The following is an 18278-nucleotide window of genomic DNA, read 5'->3' as shown; positions in this document are numbered from 1 at the left end:
TGCAGCCCTCCCCTGCTCCTCTGGTTTTTGAAGGTCCCAGTTCTCCCTGCGTCCCTGTGCAGGCCTGATTAGCTGTGCTAGGCCTGTGGGAAGCGCTGCACATGACCCACCGGGCCCCTTCCCTGTGAGATAATGTGAAATTCCCTGTGTGGACCAAAAAACAATAAAAGCCTCCGTTTCTAAGAGCAAAGCGTATTCCTGAAGTTGGTGTGGTGGAGGGGGCTGTTTAGAAGCAGGGGACAAGCCTTAGGGGAAAGAAAGAAAAACAGGCACAGTTGAATGATTTGAGGTCGGCACTAGGGTGGAGGAAAAGGCTGAGTCTCTCTCACTGGATTCCTTCGAACTCCTATACATCCTCAAAACCCCAGCTCTAAGGCCCCCTTTCTAACTCACCCTTGCCAGGGCCTTCAGAACTGTGGATCTACACACCCCTCCCTCCATGTTCATTGTGACTTTGTGAAATAAGCCAGTTTTTTTCCCCCCAGAATATGAGACATCTGGGAATTTTGCCTATAATCTGGGCAACTATTGATTCTAGTCTTGGAATATTGGGCTGCCACCTGATTCTGAAGTTGTCTAGTCAAGAGGACGTTCTTAAGATGAATGCATGGGGGGTCCTGTGACCCTTCACTCTGAGGGTGAGCTCACAGACACTGTGTGGTACAAGTCTGGCTAGTGGCAGGAGATGGGACAGGATATAAAGGACCTTGCACAACACTTCTGCCCTGGGGATCAGTCTATCTGACCTGAATTTGGTCTTTGCCTGAGGCCCCGCATGATGGTAGGCAACATCTGACTCCAGGAAATGGTCCTCTGACCTCTACAGATGTGCCAAGCATGCATATGTCTTACCCTAATAAACAAATTAATTAAATTCTATAACAAAGATTACTTGTGGTGGTGCACGCCTTTAATCCCAGCACTCAGGAGGCAGAGGCAGGCAGATCTCTGTGGACCAGCCTGGTCTAAACAGTGACTTCCAGACCTATCACAGTGTGAGTCAGTCTCACAATTAAAAAGTAATTTAAAAAACCGAGTCCTTGGGGAGAGGAGACAGAGGACTGATGTGGGCGGGGCATCCTGCTGTCCCCCTCTTTGTCGGGTCCCAGTAAAGCCAAACTGATACAGCAAGAAACCTGCGGTTCCTTTAAGAAACCCGGCTCGGAGCGCAGGGCCGTGGTCCCGCCTCCTCCAATGCAAAGTCGCCCGAGTAGCAGGTGCATTATCCAATAGTGGCGTTAGGGGCGGGGCCGGGAGCCGCCGGGGCACTGGGTTGCGAAGGGCGTCGTCCGCGGTTGAGAGGGTCTCCTCTTAAAGGGGCCGTGCCCCCCCGCCGTGGCTGGGAGGAAAGAAGGTGAATGGAGTTTGGGGGCCTCAGAACGGTGAGAAAATCCTCGAGAGGGCGGAAGGTGGAGCCTGGAGAACTGGGGATGCTGTGGGGTTAGGGTGGGCAGAGCCACGTTCCCTGATAATTTGGGGTTCTAGGTGAGCCCCTACTCTCCCTCACCCTTTTTCTTCCGGTGAGTATGGGTAAAATGGATCACTGATCCTCACAGCGGTCATCTGGTCACCTCGAGGGACCTCTGCCAACCTACATCTCCAGTGCCCCACTTTCCAAATGAGGCCGGTCCCCCAGATCTCAAATTTCACTTTATGAAAGAAAAAAGTCCCCTAATGGAAGCTGTCAGTTTCCATGTAGATGGTTCACCTTTGGCAGTTCCTTCTCCGTCCCCCTCAGTCTCCCTAAGTGCACCATGAAGCAGGCCACGGGCAGACAGTTCTGGGGGGAATAAAAGGACGACCTCAGGAATGGCGTGCTCAAGGAGCCTGTCCCTGACTCCTCTAGCAGATGGGCTTCTGTCCCATCCTTTTGACCCCTTTGGAAGCGTGACTTTGCCCCTTTTTGAGCCTCAGTTTTCATCTCTTAAAAATGGAGGGACAATGCCGGGCAGTGGTGGCACACGCCTTTAATCCCAGCACTTGGGAGGCAGAGGCAGGCGGATTTCTGAGTTTGAGAGTTCAAGGCTAGCCTGGTCTACAGAGTGAGTTCCAGGACAGCCAGGGCTACACAGAGAAACCCTGTCTCGAAAAAAAAAAAAAAAAATGGAGGGACAAGCCGGGTGGTGGTGGCGCACGCCTTTAATCCCAGCACTCGGGGGGCAGAGGCAGGTGGATTTCTGAGTTGAAGGCCAGCCTGGTCTACAGAGTGAGTTCCAGGACAGCCAGGGCTGCACAGAGAAACCCTGTCTCGAAAAAAACAAACAAAAAAAAAAAATGGAGGGACAGCTGGAGATGAGACACGGTCCGCACAGAAGACACAGGCTGCGGGTCTCACCGGGGGGTCACCTGGGGCAAACGGAACCGAGATCCGCGTCCAGGACGAGGCTGACTGTGGAGCCGGGAGCCCCAACCCGAGCTCCGCCCCTAAGTATGCGGAACAGGGTCTTCCAGACCCCGGCCTTTCGAGTTAGCCCTTCCAGCCAATCAGCTACGAAGACGGCTGCGCGCCGGGTTCCCATTGGTCACTTCCTTAGTGAATTTCTTTCCCTGGTGCCTTCTGTTTGCTGGACTCTCTTTCCGGGAGAATCCTGCGGCTCAGCGCGATGATCAGAGACCAGCAGGCATTTGTCCGGAGCCACACAGCTCACCCTCAGCCTGTTCTTTGTCCTATCCTCTCCACTGTTTCCGGTCCAGAGTCGTCATGACCTTCTGCACACAGCTGATGCTCCTACTGTGGAAAAATTACACATATCGACGGAGACAACCGGTAACGCCCGCGGTATGCAGGGCGGGGGGCGATGGCAGGTGTCCGTCACGGTCCTCCAGAGTCTCCTACACATTCTCTCCCCAGATCCAACTACTAGTGGAGTTACTGTGGCCCCTCTTCCTCTTCTTCATCCTAGTGGCCGTTCGTCATTCCCACCCGCCACTGGAGCACCACGAATGTGAGAGCCACTGTGTGTGTGGTGGGACAGGGGCAAGCCTCTCCCGCCCTACTTGGTGCTGGGTCTGAGCTGGGTGTGGTGGGAGGCTGTATCATTTAATGAGCTGATAACAGAAGTGAGAGCGACTCTGAGCAGGTGTCCCCCTCCCCCGCCCCCAACCTCCAGGCCACTTTCCAAACAAGCCATTACCATCGGCGGGCACGGTGCCCTGGCTGCAGGGCCTTGTCTGCAACGTAAACAATTCCTGCTTCCAATACCCAACGCCCGGCGAGAAACCTGGCGTCCTGAGCAACTTTAAGGACTCCTTGTGAGTGAACTTGGTAGGTGGGGGCTGGCTGGTGAATGGACTCTTGAGGCCCCGCCTCCCATTCCTTCTCTGCTCCCCAGGATCTCAAGGGTTCTTGCGGATGCCCGCACAGCGCTGGGGGGGCACAGCACCCAGGACATGCTGGCTGCTCTGAGGAAACTGGTCCCCGTGCTCCGGGAAGTTGGAGGCGAAGGTAGAGACCTGGAACAGGGAACCCTCATCTTGTGGGGCTGTAATTCGGGCAGGGGGTCGGGGAGGAGGCACCCCAAGCCTCTCTTTGCCTACTATTAGCATCCCTCCCCTCAGCCTGGCCACAGGAGAGTAACCAACCCACCAAGCAAGGGTCAGTGATTGAGCTCCTGGAGAAGATCCTGCAACGGGTGAGGCGAGGCGGGCGTGAGGAACGCCAGTGTCAGCCTGGAATGAGCCCATGTCCCCTTTAACCCCCCCCATTCCTTATTTGTAAAAGGGGGTGGCAGGTGCTCGGTGGGGCTCAGTGGGGAGAGTGCACACCTTCATACCAGCTCTGTGCTCAGGAAGTGGGTGTGGGAGGATCTTGGGTCCAAGGTCATTCTTGGCCAGGGAATGACTGAGCAGTCCACCCAGGTCTCGGCCATCCTTGCAGTCTTCTTCACAGGCGTCCCTGGAGCCTGTGCTGGGTCAAGCCCAGGATTCCATGAGGAAGTTCTTGGATGCCACCAGGGATCTTGTCCAGGAGGTGAGGGACCGACCCTAGCCAGCCTTTACCCTGGCCAGGAAGCAATATACCGACAGGAAAGGGAGACAGAACAGGTGCTCTTGGTCGGGTCCCTGCCTGGGCTCAGGCTCCAAGTGAGAAAAAGCTATGTGTGGTGGTCCATCCTCCTGCCAAACAGTGTGCTCCAGACAGGAAATGGGAGAATTGTGAGTTTGAGGCTAGCCTGGGCTATAGAGGAGACAGTATCTCATATAAACAAACAAGTGGGTGGGGGGGGTGTAGGTCCGTTGGTAGAGCATTTGCCCAGCATGTAGGAAACCCTAGATTCCACCCGTAACTCCTTGTAAACCAGGAGAGGTGACACTCTCCTGTCACTCCAGCACTCAGGAGGTAGAAACAGGTCCATGTGGTAAGGCCAGCGAACCACATGAAACCCTGTTTCAAAAACAAAAACCAAACTCAAAACAAATCAAAACAGAAGCCAAAAACCAAAAAAGGTGGTCAGATGGTCTGCAGGAGGTGTCCAGCAACCCTGGGTGGCTTTTCTGCAGCTCCTGACACTGCCCAGCCTGTTGGAGCTCCGAGCTTTGCTGCAGAGGCCCCGAGGGTCAGCTGGTTCTCTGGAGCTGGTTTCAGAGGTTCTCTGCAGTACCAAGGGGCCCAGCAGTCCCGGGGGCCTGTCCCTCAATTGGTACGAAGCCAACCAGCTCAATGAGTTCATGGGGCCTGAGCTGGTACCTGCCCTGCCTGACAACAGTCTCAGTGAGTCCTTAGGGCTGTGTTGGGTTCCCTGTGGGGCCGGTGGAGGGTAGAGGAGAGCCCTGGTGGGGCTCACATTGTCCTTTTCTTCTCATACCAGGCCCCGCCTGCTCCGAGTTCATGGGGGCACTGGATAACCACCCTGTGTCTCGGCTGCTCTGGAGACGCCTGAAGCCACTGATCCTTGGGAAAATTCTCTTTGCACCTGACACAAACTTCACTCGGAAGCTCATGGCTAAGGTGAGACGCAGGAGCCAAAGAAGGGACAGTGATCTATACAGTACCCTTAGTCAGGTGGCCAGTGACAGTGACTAAGACGCAGGTGAGGGGCTGCGGGGTGTTCAGACTCCCTCAGTGAGGGAGTGTGGGGTGTGGTCAGGATGGAGACCCAGCTTGGAATTCCTGGATAAGAGCAGGGGTTGTAGAACATTGGCCCCACCTTCCCAAGCCTCTGACTCTCCCATCTTCCCAACCCACATAGATTCCCTAGTTAGGAGCTTGGGGTTTGGGGCATGTGATTCAGGGGTAGAGCACTTGCCTAAAATCAATCCTCTAGTTAGGAGCTTTGAAACAGGACTCAGTGCTTAGGGGGTCATCTGGAATGCATGGGGCTCTGGACTATCCCTAGAATATACGTATGTATGTATGTATGTATGAATATGGTTTTTCCAGATAGGGTTTCCCTGTGAGTCTTATCTGTCCTGGACTTGCGTTGTAGACCAGACTGGCCTGGAACTGAGAGAGATCTGCCTGCCTCTGCCTCCTGAGTATTGGAATTAAAAGCCTGTACCACCACGCCTGGCACCCTAATTTTTTTTTAAGGAAAAAAAAACTTAAAAGTGATGGCTCTTTCTTTAGAGCCTGACCACACAGGCTTATAGTTCCAGCATGCAGAAGGAAGTTGAGGCAGGAGCTGTGAAATTCCAGGTTAAGTTATATGTCTCAAAATAATAAAATGGCTGAGTGTGCTGGTGTACCCCTTCAATACCAGCATTTGGGGGCAGAGGCAGGCGGATCTCTCTGAGTTCCAGGTTAGCCAGGGCTACACAGTGAGGCTCAATGATGGTGATGAGGAGACAGAGGTGCAGGGACAGGGGCATGACCAGGGGCAGGGCAGATATGTGGACAGACTGCCTGGCTGATCTCAGCTGCCCCCTTGCAGGTGAACCAGACCTTCGAGGAGCTGGCTCTGTTGAGGGATCTACACGAACTCTGGGGGGTGCTGGGACCTCAGATCTTCAACTTCATGAATGACAGTACAAACGTGGCCACACTTCAGGTGGGCAAGATAAAAGGTCTCTTCTGGGCTGTGGTATGTAAATCAGGAAGGGAGGGGGTGGTGACCCCCCTCACTTGTCATTTTCCTCCTTCCCTAGAGACTGCTGGACGTGGTTGGCACAGGGCAGAGCCAGCAGACACCCAGAGGCCAGAAGCAGTTGGAGGCTATCAGAGACTTTCTGGACCCTAGTAGGGATGGCTACAGCTGGCGGGAGGCCCACGCAGATGTGGGGCGCCTGACAGGAATACTGGCCCAAATCATGGAGGTAAGGGACTGTCATAGAGGGTGGCCTGAAAGGGACTGGCACACTACCCTGTCATGGAGGATGGAGCAAAGAGACATCTGGACTTTGTTTAAGTCTCAAGAGGGAGGCTCCTGACCATGGATATGGTCACCTAGGGGTATGAAGGACCCAGGGGGAGGGGATCAGGGGCTGGGGGTTCAGGCATACCTCAGAACCTGGGATTCATGTCCTGCTACAGTGTGTGTCCCTGGACAAGCTGGAGGCTGTGCCCTCAGAGGAAGCTCTTGTGTCCCGTGCCCTGGAGCTGCTGGGTGAGCGCCGCCTCTGGGCAGGCATCGTCTTTCTGAGCCCAGAGCACCCTCTGGACCCATCTGAACTGTCGTCTCCAGCCCTGGGTCCTGGACACCTACAATTCAAGATTCGAATGGATATCGATGATGTCACAAGGACCAATAAGATCAGGGACAAGTGAGGGGGACAGTGGGGGTACCTAGGGTGTGGTGGGTGGGGTCAAGGCCCTGGCTATTGGAGTTGATAGATAGAACTACATGAGGGTGTGGCCAAGGGTCTGGGATAAGGTGAGAGGGAGGCTAGCCAAGAGCAGTGGAAGGCCAGCCAAATACAGTCTGGGGTTTTCCAAGTGCAGGGAGGTGGAGCTAGCTCAATCCGTTCTTGAATCTGGAGAAGACTGGGGAAGGTGTGATGGACAGGGTCCCTGGATTTCTTCACTGCCATGCACCTTACCTGATGAATCTGGCATCTCGCAGGTTTTGGGACCCAGGTCCATCAGCAGATCCTCTCACGGACCTTCGGTATGTGTGGGGCGGCTTCGTGTACCTGCAGGACCTGCTGGAGCAGGCAGCTGTGCGCGTGCTGAGTGGCAGGGACTCCTCCGCAGGCCTCTATCTGCAGCAGATGCCACACCCCTGCTACGTGGATGACGTGTGAGAGAGGCTGCGTCCTGTCTGGGCTCTGTGGTTTGGAGGGACCCTGCATGGAGCACAGGGGGCTCAGGGTCTCCCCATAAAGAAACAAAGTGGCCCGTGATGGGATCTGGGACCCTTGGGCTGGATCAGCGCTCTGAGGCTGCCGCTGAGCCTGGGGACCCCCGGTGGACATTTGTGCCCATTTGCGTGTGTGCATCCTGTGCAGGGACCCTCCAGTTGCACTACATAATCCTACCACTCTAGGTTCCTGCGGGTGCTGAGCCGGTCTCTGCCTCTGTTTCTGACTCTGGCCTGGATCTATTCAGTGGCGCTCACTGTGAAGGCCGTGGTGCGCGAGAAAGAGACGCGGCTGCGAGAAACCATGCGTGCGATGGGGCTGAGCCGCTCTGTGCTCTGGCTAGGTTGGTTCCTGAGCTGCCTGGGACCCTTCCTGGTCAGCGCTGCGTTGCTGGTGTTAGTCCTTAAGGTGAGGGATCCACGAGGTGCCCCTGGGGAGCGAAGCTTGGGGCACGCATCCCTAACGCCCATCTTGGAACCGGATCCTGAAAGTCTTGTGCTTTTCCCAGCTAGGGAACATTCTTCCTTACAGCCACCCGGTTGTAGTCTTCCTTTTCTTGGCGGCCTTCGCGGTGGCCACCGTCGCTCAGAGTTTTCTGCTCAGCGCCTTCTTCTCTAGGGCCAACCTGGCAGCAGCCTGCGGGGGTCTCACCTACTTTGCGCTCTATCTACCCTATGTGCTGTGTGTTGCCTGGCGTGAGCGCCTGCCCCTGGGCGGACTCTTAGCTTCGGTAAGAGGCATTCCGATCTGTGTAAGGGGATAGACACCCTCAAAGTGTTGCCAACTCCCTGACCCATCTTTCTCTCCCCAGAGCCTGCTGTCCCCCGTGGCCTTTGGCTTTGGATGCGAAAGCCTGGCACTACTGGAGGAGCAGGGGGACGGGGCTCAGTGGCACAATTTGGGCACAGCCCCTGCGGAGGATGTCTTCAGCCTGGCGCAGGTGTCTGCCTTCCTGTTGCTTGACGCTGTCATCTACGGCCTTGCCCTCTGGTACCTAGAGGCCGTATGCCCAGGTGGGCCATAGCGGAAGGGGCTCGGGTGGGGAACACACCCGCACCCTGGAGGCCAAGATGGAGTACGACTGGGCACAAGGAGAGGTGTTTTAGGTTGTCCTCTGGGATATGGTGCTCCCAGAAGCCTGTCTTTATGAGGAGATGAGGACCTTGTGGCTAAAGTGCATAGATTTTGCCTCGTGCTGCTTGGTGTCTGGGGACAGCCTGCATTAAGATAGATGGCGCCTCCTGCTGGAGTGCACTCTCACTGGCCTGACACACAAAAGATTATATCTTAGGGTGTGTCTCCAGGATATTGGGTTTCTGGAAGTCACTTCCTAGCTATGCTGTCTCTGAGGAACAGAGACTGAGGCAAGGAGGAGGCTGGGCTTCTTGGCCGCTCTTCCTGGATGCCCTGATTCCAAGTGTGTGTGGCCTGGAAGTTCTCACCTTCCATTGGTATTACAAGTGTAACCGAGTGTCACTTTCCACCAGGCCAGTATGGAATCCCTGAACCGTGGAATTTCCCCTTTCAGAGGAGCTACTGGTGTGGTCCTGGACCTCCCAAGAGTTCTGTCTTGGCCCCTGCCCCACAAGATCCCAAGGGTGAGGTCCCATGACTCTTAGTAACCCTTGATAGTTTTGACTCCCTTGTCTCCCCTAGAGAAACAGGTCCAGCAAGGCAACTCAATCCCCTGGGCACTCCACATCCCTCAGGCCACATTCCCTAGGGATCCCTCCCAAAGGCTCCGGCATGCTAACCAAGTGCCTTCTACCACCCAGTGCCTTCTCAGACCCCCTGCTGCCTTCTAGGCAAGAGCTCTCTCTCTCTGAGCCACACCCCTAGTGCCTCCCTGGAGGGACTGTAGACAGAGTGTGGCTCAGTGATAGAGCCACACCCTATACTTTTTGTATTGAGACAGAGTCTCATGAAAGTTGCCCAGGCTGAGCCTCCCTCAGCCTCCAGAGAAGTGGAGCCAACAGATCTAACCACCATGCCAATATCCCTTACATCTTAATTGCACTGATCAGCTCTGAGGGCCCTCTGGTCCACAGCCAACCCTGCTGTCCCTCCACAGTTCTGGTGGAAGAGCCGCCACCTGGCCTGGTTCCTGGTATCTCCATTCGAGGCCTGAAGAAGCACTTTCGTGGCTGTCAGCAGCCAGCCCTGCGAGGACTCAGCCTTGACTTCTACGAAGGCCACATCACTGCCTTTTTGGGTCACAATGGGGCTGGCAAGACAACCACAATGTGAGCTGCCAGCCACTGTACTGCCTTTCCCTGGCCTCAGTCTCCCCGTGGAGTCCCTAGGCACTGGGGTTGGAGGATTCGCAGGCGCCCTGTGGAAGCAGGAACAGGGTCTAGTTTAGACACACAGTAGGCTGAGGATACGAAGTCCCTGGGAGACAATCTCCCTTCCCTGTAAATGGAGAACAAGCTTACAGCATACAGCCTGGGCATACAGCAGGTGCCCTGAAAGTGTAGGTGGCTCTTCTATCCATGAAGGGCCACTTCTCAGATCCCTGAACCCACAGGTCCATCTTGAGCGGTCTCTTTCCACCCAGTGGTGGCTCAGCCTCCATCTTGGGCCATGATGTGCAAAGCAACATGGCAGCCATCCGGCCCCACCTGGGCATCTGCCCACAGTATAATGTGCTGTTTGACATGTGAGTTCTGGTGGGCTGGAATGGAGGTGGTGGGAGGGGCTGACATCCTCTGAGACACACCCTGAGGGAGTCTCTGTCCGTAACCCCTGGCCACAGGCTGACTGTGCAAGAGCATGTTTGGTTCTACGGCCGTTTGAAAGGCATGAGTGCAGCCGCCATGGGCCCTGAGCAGGAACATCTGATAAGGGATGTGGGGCTCATCCCCAAGCGGGACACACAGACGCGTCACCTCTCTGGTGAGCTGGCCTTCAGAGGCTGCCTCCATGGTGGGTAGGGGTGTGGGACCTCAGGGGCTGATGGGGCACTGTTGTACACTCAGGTGGGGAAGAGCTGTCACTCTCTCCTGTTGCTGTAAATAGTGTTTGGGGGTTTCTACCACACCTTAGATCATTTTGTTCCCAAATAAAGGACACAAACCTTTATATTTATAATAAGCCTTAAAGCATTGGAGCCGAGCAGTATCAGCCCTCTATGCTGTCTGTCTACTTCCCTGTCGGTAACCCGACATATGGCTTGATATATTCCACCTGGGCCTCTCCTACTCCAACAGGCCAGCCCTCATGACAGATGCTCATGAGCCACCGGAGCCACCGACTCCATGGAGCCCCCCCCCCTCCTCCCCCTTCCTCTCTCTCTCTCTCTCTCTCTCTCTCTCTCTCTCTTTCTCTTTCTGTCTCTCTCTGTGTCTTCTGTCTCTCTCTCTCTCTCCTCTCCTGGTCTCTACCTCTGACCCCAAGCTCAGCTCCAGCCTGTGGGGATCTTTATTAACCAGTCACAGGGGCAAGGTTTGCACAGCAGAAGCTGGCATACACGAGGGTCTGCTTGTCGTGGAGCAGATCTTGTGATACAGAATTCAGCGTTTGAATACAAGCAGCGTCAGACCAACCCACTACTCTCCAACCAGGTGGAATGCAGCGAAAACTTTCTGTGGCTATTGCCTTTGTGGGTGGCTCTCGAGTGGTTCTCATGGACGAGCCCACTGCTGGCGTGGACCCCACTTCCCGCCGTGGCATTTGGGAATTGCTACTTAAGTACAGAGAAGGTAAGAGTTGGAAGATGGAATGGAATGTCCCGAGGTTCCCTTGGTTTCTGCTTGGGGGGCCAAAAAAAGATTTCTAACTATGAAAAAACTTTCGAACTATGGTGGGATGGGGTTTTGAGGGAAGCACAGGAGTTTGCTGCATAGGGTTAGGAGATGCCTGAGTCTTTACCTAGTGAATGCAGTGGCTCCCACGGGTTGGGTCCCTCTGTGCAGGTCGGACACTGGTCCTCTCCACTCACCACCTGGATGAGGCGGAGCTCCTGGGAGACCGTGTGGCCATGGTGGCAGATGGTTCTTTGTGCTGCTGTGGGTCCCCACTTTTCTTGCGCCGACACTTGGGCTGCGGTTACTACCTGACACTGGTGAAGAATTCTCAGTCCCTCCTCACCCATGACACAAAGGTGAGGGTTAGAGCTAGTCCCCAGCCCTGTCCCCTGCTGCTCTGTCCTGCTGAGATGGGCCACTGTCTTTCTCTGAAGGGAGACAGTGAGGACACCAGACGGGAAAAGAAGTCAGACAGCAAGGGCAAGACGGAAGGTGAGCCTGGGCCAGGAGACTCTTAAGGGAAGGGAAGGGGAGAGGAGGGGAGGGGAGGGGAGGGGAGGGGAGGGGAGGGGAGGGAAGGGAAGGGAAGGGAAGGGAAGGGAAACATCCACTTAACTCATAGCAACAGAACGCCAGAGCCCAGACTTAGCCTCTGTGCTTCCGTACCCTGCCCCAGAAGGTCCTATCCCTGACCTCTGCCCACAGACGCAGCGCTCACACGAGAAGCCTCGGACAAGAGCAGCCAGGCCCCAGCTCCCGATGCAGTCCCCATCACCCCCAGCACAGCCCAGATACTAGAGCTAGTGCTCCACCGTGTGCCTGGGGCACAGCTGGTGGAGGCGCTGCCCCATGAGCTGGTGTTCACACTGCCCTACGCGGGGGCCCGGGATGGCAGCTTCGCTATGGTCTTCCAAGAGCTGGATCAGCAACTGGACCTTCTGGGGCTCAGCGGCTATGGAATCTCGGACACCAGCCTGGAGGAGGTGTGGGACCCAGTGGGGTTTTGAAGGATGAGTAGGAATCTGTTTATGGATGGCAAGGGGGACTCTCGAGAGGAAGGTGGACAGCTGGGAAGTGTCTTGAGGATGTGGGGGGACCGATGGTGATGAGGGGTCCGTCCTGTGAGTCCCTTGCTCTGTCTTTTCAGATCTTCCTAAAGGTGGTGGAGGATGCACACAGAGAAGGTGCATCTTAGCTCTGTGACCCTTCAAACCAACCCTGATCCACAGGCAAGCAGGCCTGAGACTCGTTCCCGACCTTGGCTGGGTCTGTCCTGCGTGCAGAACCCTGAGTCCCCCCACCCCCTCCCCGGGCAACAAGCCCTCCCTTTGAACTCTGGCCTCCATTTTCCCCAGAGGCCCTGGCTTCCTTTTCCCTGGAAACAAGACCCTGTCCCCAGCCCTGCCCGGTTTGTTCCACAGGTGGTGACTCCAGACAGCAGCTGCACCTTCGCACATCCACTCCGCAGCCCCCCACAGGGCCAGAGGCATCAGTTCTGGAGAATGGGGAGCTGGGTGAGTCTCTCCCCCACTCAGATCCCTCGTGGCCCCCAAGGTGCCAGAGCTCACCTTCCCATCCCCCACAGCTAAGCTGATGCTGGATCCCCAAGCCCCACAGGGCTCTGCTCCCAACGCCGCCCAAATGCAAGGCTGGACACTTACCTGCCAACAGCTCCGGGCTCTGCTCCACAAGCGTTTTCTGCTTGCTCGCCGCAGCCTCCGGGGCCTGTTTGCACAGGTGACCATGCCCAACACTGAGGAGGATGAGTGACTGTCCCGGGGTGTCTGTTGTCCATGGTGACAGTCCTTCAGTGACTACACTCCACAACAACCCATTTCCTGCTGTTGTGGAGGGTACTGGGGAGCCAGGGGAGGTGGTAGAGCAGGGGTGGGGGACAGGGTAGAGTGTGGAGGTGGATGCTGACAGAATTGTTCCCCAGATCGTGCTGCCTGCCCTCTTTGTGGGCCTGGCCCTGTTCTTCAGCCTCATCGTGCCTCCTTTTGGCCAGTACCCACCCCTGAAGCTCAGCCCAGCTATGTATGGCCCTCAGGTCTCTTTCTTCAGGTGGGTGCTGGGCACAGTGAGTGGGTGACCTTGGGCGGGTGATGGGATGACCACAGTCACAGTGCTGACCTGTCACTCTGCAGTGAGGATGCCCCTGGGGACCCCAACAGGACAAAGCTGCTGGAGGCTCTGCTAGGGGAGGCGGGGCTGCAGGCCCCCAGTGCGGAAGGCACAGCTGCCAGGTGAGGCCCACCCAGTCAACTCTCCCTGGCTATTTAACCCCCTCAGCATTGCCTCAGTTTCCTCTCAGGGTCTCTCTGCCCTTTCTTTCCCTGGAGCTCTGCCTTGTGACTCCCATGGTTTGCCTCAGTTTCCCTCCATGGTTCCGTGCTTCTATGCCCCTTGGGCTCTGGTGAGCATAGCTCCCTTGTCTCATTGGACTGTGGGATCTGTGTCTCCTGTGCCCCCTTGGCTAGCACCCACAGCCCATCTTAACCCCACAGGGGACCTGAGTGTACATATTCCCTGGCTTGCTACTTCATGGTCCCTGAGGTCCCTCCAGATGTGGCTAGCATCCTGGCCAGTGGCAACTGGACTCCAGAATCTCCGTCCCCAGCCTGCCAGTGCAGCCAGCCTGGAGCCCGCCGCCTGTTGCCAGATTGCCCAGCTGGGGCTGGGGGTCCGCAACCACCCCAGGCTGTGGCTGGCTTTGGGGAGGTAGTCCAAAACCTCACTGGCCGAAATGTGTCTGACTTCCTGGTGAAGACGTACCCCAGCCTGGTGCGCCGGGGGTAAGCACCCAGGCTCTGTGTGCTCAGCATCGGGGAGGATGGGCATGTTCCCAGGCCCTTTTACGTTCTTATTTGACGGTCTAACTCTGTGCCCTATGTGTCTCTCCCACAGCCTGAAGACCAAGAAGTGGGTGGATGAGGTCAGGTGAGGAGGGACCTGGCCTGGGAAACGCTGTTTCTTCCTTCCCCACACCCTCTGCTTGTCTGCCGACTCCCCAGCCCCTCACTCTACCTGTCTCCCCCCCAAACCATTTCCCAGATATGGGGGCTTCTCCCTGGGAGGCCGAGATCCAGACCTGCCCTCAGGGCATGAGGTGGTCCGCGCAGTGGCAGAGATTCGGGCACTGCTGAACCCCCAACCTGGCAATGTGCTCGATCGTATCCTGAATAACCTCACTCAGTGGGCCCTTGGCCTTGACACCCGGAACAGCCTCAAGGTGGGGGCTGGGGCTGGCAAGCAGGGGTGGCTCAGGACACCCAACCCAAGGTCACATGCATCTCTGAACCTTATGGCCCTTGCTCTGCCCAGATCTGGTTCAACAACAAGGGCTGGCATGCCATGGTGGCCTTTGTGAACAGAGCCAACAATGGACTCCTGCATGCCCTCCTACCGGCTGGTTCAAGCCGCCATGCCCACAGTATTACTATCCTCAACCATCCTTTGAACTTGACCAAGGAGCAGCTGTCTGAAGCTACGCTGTGAGTCCATCCATTTACTATCAGTGGTCATGTTGGTCAGGGGTGGTGGAGACTAGGTCAGAGCCTTTCTTGTGCCCAGGGCTGGTGACAAAATGTCATACCAACAAACACTGCACAGGCCAGGCAGCGTGGTAGCACAAACCTTTAAATTCCAGCACACAAGAGGCAGCGGTAGGCAGATCTCTGTGTACTGAGGCTAACCTGGTTTATATACATAGAGAGTTCTAGGATATATAGAGACACCTATGGCAGGATTTTTCCTGTCCAATTACATTAAAATGTTAGTGCAGGAGGAGGCCTGTGATTGGACAGGGAAAAGGGAGGCGGAGCTAAGAGTTGAAGAGAGGAGAGTGTCTGAAGAGAGAGAGAGAGGGAGGAGCCAAGATGGATGACAGACAGGAAGAGGATTCTGAACCAGCATGGCTTTAAATATCCATAGGTAGATATGATTTCATATAGCGATAGAATGATTGGGATAGCTTGTCTAATCTGTGTGGGCATCTTGTGATTTGAGAACTGCTGACAGATAAATCTGACTAATTGACTATAAGCTTCTTGAATTTTGATTTTACCAGGTTACTGGGTATTGTGATATCTAGCTGTGAGGGGGGGCAATCAGTAAATGGGGCTGGCATGGCCTCAACCAGGCCAAGGGAAATTAGCAAGTTAGGCGGAAACGTCTGGGGAGCCCAGGCCAGAGGGTCTGCTGTGATGACAGCACCCCACTAGAAGGTTACTGGAATGTGGAACTACTGACCACAGGGGGGTTAGAGTAGCGGCTCCAGAGACAAGTGAATTGGAGCTGGGAATACCGTGACCAGCGGCTGTGGGTGCTAGCTAGGGACAAAGGCCATGGGACCACGCTGGGGCTGAGAGTTGCCAGCAGTAGCACAGGAAGTATGTCCGTCCATCTTCTTTATTACATCCTGAAACAGACACTCCGTCTCTAGAAAACAGTCTACAAAGTGAGGTCAAGGACACCCAGGACACCCAGAGAAACCTGCCTCAAAAAAACAAAACCAAAACAAACAACAAGAAAAGAGGGGGGAGAGAGGAGAGAGAGAGAGAGAGAGAGAGAGAGAGAGAGAGAGAGAGAGGGGCATAGACACAGAGACAGACAGACAGACAGACAGACAGAGAAAGACTTTCAGGCTGAGAAACATCAGATATCCTGGAACTTGTTCCACTTTCCCCAAAACCCAGAATTCACATGCCTATACCCCCAAATTGTCTTGCCCTCTCTCCAAGGGGGATCAGTCCCAAAGACCTCAACATCAGGACCCATTCTGCTCTGAGCCACCCCTGACCTCTCACCTACAGGATAGCCTCCTCCGTGGATGTCCTTGTCTCCATCTGTGTGGTCTTCGCCATGTCATTTGTCCCAGCCAGCTTCACCCTGGTCCTCATAGAGGAACGCATCACCAGAGCCAAGCATCTGCAGCTGGTCAGCGGCCTGCCCCAAACCCTCTACTGGCTTGGCAACTTCCTCTGGGACATGGTGTGTGTGGCTAATTGCCTGGTAGGGATGGATGGGCATTTGGCAACAAGAGAGGGAAGGGGAGGCACAGCCCCTTGTCCTCTGAACTACTGAGGTGACTTTTGTCTTGGACACAGTGTAACTACTTGGTGGCAGTGTGCATAGTGGTGCTCATCTTCCTGGCCTTTCAGCAGAAAGCCTATGTGGCCCCAGAGAACCTGCCTGCTCTCTTACTCTTGCTACTGCTGTATGGGTGAGATATCCTGTCCCTTGGGGTCTACTCCTCTGAGGTGTGTGTGGGGGGGGCGGAGGGAAGGGATCTGTAGTAACTAAAGAAAAAGACTCTGAGGTCCAAGAAGACCTCAAAAATGATGGAATTCAGGGGTTGGAGAGATGGCTCAATGGCTAAAAAAACACTAGGTGCTCTTTTAGAAGACCCAGGTTCCAAAAAAAAAATGAAAAAAAAGAAAAAACAGAAAAAAAAAGAAAGAAAAAAAGAGAAAAAAAAAAAGACCCAGGTTCAGTTTACAGCACCCACATGGCAGCTCATAACCGTCTATAACTCCAGTTTCGGGGAACTGATGCCCTCTTATGACCTCTGCAAGTACCAGGCACACATATGATATGTGTACATAGAAGCAGCAAAACATTTATATACATAAATAAAAATGAATAAACCTTAAAAAAATTTAAAGGGTATGGTAGCTCATACCTTTAATTTCAGCACTTGAGAAGCAGAGGCAAGTTGATCACTGTGAGTTCAAGGACAAACTTGGCTACATTGTGAAAAGGAGAGAAAGAGGGAGGGAGGGAGAGAGGGAGGGAGAGGGAGAGGGAGAGAGAGAGAATTTTGAACTTAGTCAATGTGGCCTTAAAAGCTCATCACATCCCCACACATAGCACAAATCTGATCTGATGTGTGGCTGCCCCTGGGGACATCCAGCATGTAAAAACACCGGTAGCAACTATCACCCTTTCCTCCCAGCTGGTCTATCACGCCACTCATGTACCCAGCCTCCTTCCTCTTCTCCGTGCCCAGCACGGCCTATGTGGTGCTCACGTGCATCAACCTCTTCATTGGCATCAACAGCAGCATGGCCACCTTCGTGCTGGAACTGCTTTCAGATGAGGTGATACCTCTGCACAAAACCTAGGGCTGGGGCTGGGGCTGGGGCTGGGGCTAAGTTATCGGGCCCCATTGGGTTTAGCTACTGACCTCCTAGGTTCTACCTACCATGAACAGAACCTGCAAGAAGTGAGCCGGATCCTGCAGCAGGTGTTTCTTATCTTCCCCCACTTCTGCCTTGGCCGAGGGCTCATTGACATGGTGCGGAACCAGGCCATGGCAGATGCCTTTGAGCGCTTAGGTGAGAATCAGACATTCTCAGCTGGGTATTATGAACAGCATGATTGAGAGTGCTACCTCCAAATTCAGTTATATGGTATGGGGACACATTGCCTTTGAGTGAACAATTTTAGGTGGGGCAAAAATTGTGTCAAATTAAAGGTGAAGAAAATGTAAAGGGTCATATCATGAAAGGTCTATGACTATGCATAAGGGGGCATGTGAAGCCTTACAGTCTAAGTCAGTTACGCCCTAGCAATACAAGTTGTCTTGATCAGTTTTTGAGTCTACAGTGATCTGGACGGGGGCAAGACCCAGGCCTTCCTGTCCCCACAGGAGACAAGCAATTCCAATCACCTCTACGCTGGGACATCATTGGCAAGAACCTCCTGGCCATGGTGGCCCAGGGGCCCCTGTTTCTCCTCATCACACTCCTGCTCCAACACCGCAACCGCCTCCTGCCACAGTCAGTGGGGACTAGGTGAGGGCAGCAGGAACCAGAGTCCTTCCTTCCCTGGGTCCACTCACCTATCTATCCTCAGACCAAAACCAAGACTGCTGCCGCCCCTGGGAGAGGAGGATGAGGATGTGGCTCAAGAACGTGAGCGGGTAGCCAAGGGGGCCACCCAGGGAGATGTGCTGGTCCTCAGGGACTTGACCAAGGTAGGCACAGGGTAAGGCAGGTGCCCAGGTGAGTGGGGGGGTGGCATGAGTACTCCATCCTTCCTAAAGGGGCCTTACCCCTGCAGGTGTACCGTGGGCAGAGGAGCCCAGCAGTGGATCGCCTGTGCTTAGGGATCCCCCCTGGGGAGGTGAGTCTATTGCAGAGCACCCACTGCTGAGTCTTGCGAGGTGGCACGCTCCCTGGTGGTACTGCCTACTTCCTATCTGCCCACCTCTCCTAAGCCCCTTGGCGTGCTCAGACTGGGCTGGGCTGCGTACGTGCTGCGTACGTGCTGCGTACGTGCTGCGTACGTGCT

The 18278-nt window shown here is 55.0% G+C and overlaps 1 protein-coding gene across 5 annotated transcripts in view; it reads left to right on the top strand.

The window, feature by feature from the left end:
* Positions 1-1259: 1259 nt before the first annotated feature.
* Positions 1260-18278, top strand: part of Abca7 (ATP binding cassette subfamily A member 7) — a 20137-nt gene continuing 3118 nt past the window's right edge. For 3 of the 5 annotated variants that reach the window (XR_003711961.1, XR_003711962.1, XM_028771620.1), the window contains exons 1-39: positions 2218-2767; positions 2852-2945; positions 3111-3252; positions 3333-3445; positions 3559-3632; positions 3890-3970; positions 4501-4711; positions 4809-4948; positions 5871-5987; positions 6085-6252; positions 6470-6699; positions 6999-7175; positions 7422-7644; positions 7745-7966; positions 8048-8249; positions 8724-8834; positions 9308-9479; positions 9764-9895; positions 9992-10131; positions 10800-10937; positions 11151-11338; positions 11417-11474; positions 11688-11965; positions 12130-12166; positions 12404-12496; positions 12568-12719; positions 12922-13046; positions 13130-13228; positions 13490-13777; positions 13890-13922; positions 14037-14214; positions 14307-14476; positions 15797-15974; positions 16091-16206; positions 16939-17083; positions 17197-17320; positions 17635-17764; positions 17841-17961; positions 18048-18110. Coding sequence is in view for 3 of the 5 variants with exons in the window: in XM_028771620.1 (XP_028627453.1) it covers positions 2702-2767; positions 2852-2945; positions 3111-3252; positions 3333-3445; positions 3559-3632; positions 3890-3970; positions 4501-4711; positions 4809-4948; positions 5871-5987; positions 6085-6252; positions 6470-6699; positions 6999-7175; positions 7422-7644; positions 7745-7966; positions 8048-8249; positions 8724-8834; positions 9308-9479; positions 9764-9895; positions 9992-10131; positions 10800-10937; positions 11151-11338; positions 11417-11474; positions 11688-11965; positions 12130-12166; positions 12404-12496; positions 12568-12719; positions 12922-13046; positions 13130-13228; positions 13490-13777; positions 13890-13922; positions 14037-14214; positions 14307-14476; positions 15797-15974; positions 16091-16206; positions 16939-17083; positions 17197-17320; positions 17635-17764; positions 17841-17961; positions 18048-18110 (5529 nt within the window). In the remaining 2 variants the exon portion in view is untranslated. Of the gene's footprint in view, positions 1383-2217; positions 2768-2851; positions 2946-3110; positions 3253-3332; positions 3446-3558; positions 3633-3889; positions 3971-4500; positions 4712-4808; positions 4949-5870; positions 5988-6084; positions 6253-6469; positions 6700-6998; positions 7176-7421; positions 7645-7744; positions 7967-8047; positions 8250-8723; positions 8835-9307; positions 9480-9763; positions 9896-9991; positions 10132-10799; positions 10938-11150; positions 11339-11416; positions 11475-11687; positions 11966-12129; positions 12167-12403; positions 12497-12567; positions 12720-12921; positions 13047-13129; positions 13229-13489; positions 13778-13889; positions 13923-14036; positions 14215-14306; positions 14477-15796; positions 15975-16090; positions 16207-16938; positions 17084-17196; positions 17321-17634; positions 17765-17840; positions 17962-18047; positions 18111-18278 lie in introns of those variants that run through there. The other 2 variants (XM_028771622.1, XM_028771621.1) reach the window with 2 other exon arrangements.

This window comes from Grammomys surdaster, unplaced genomic scaffold (genome assembly GCF_004785775.1).
Source record: "Grammomys surdaster isolate TR1022 unplaced genomic scaffold, NIH_TR_1.0 209, whole genome shotgun sequence".
NCBI classification, from domain to species: domain Eukaryota; kingdom Metazoa; phylum Chordata; class Mammalia; order Rodentia; family Muridae; genus Grammomys; species Grammomys surdaster.
Note: the sequence above shows the minus strand (reverse complement) of the source record. Positions and strands in the feature narration are given on the sequence as shown.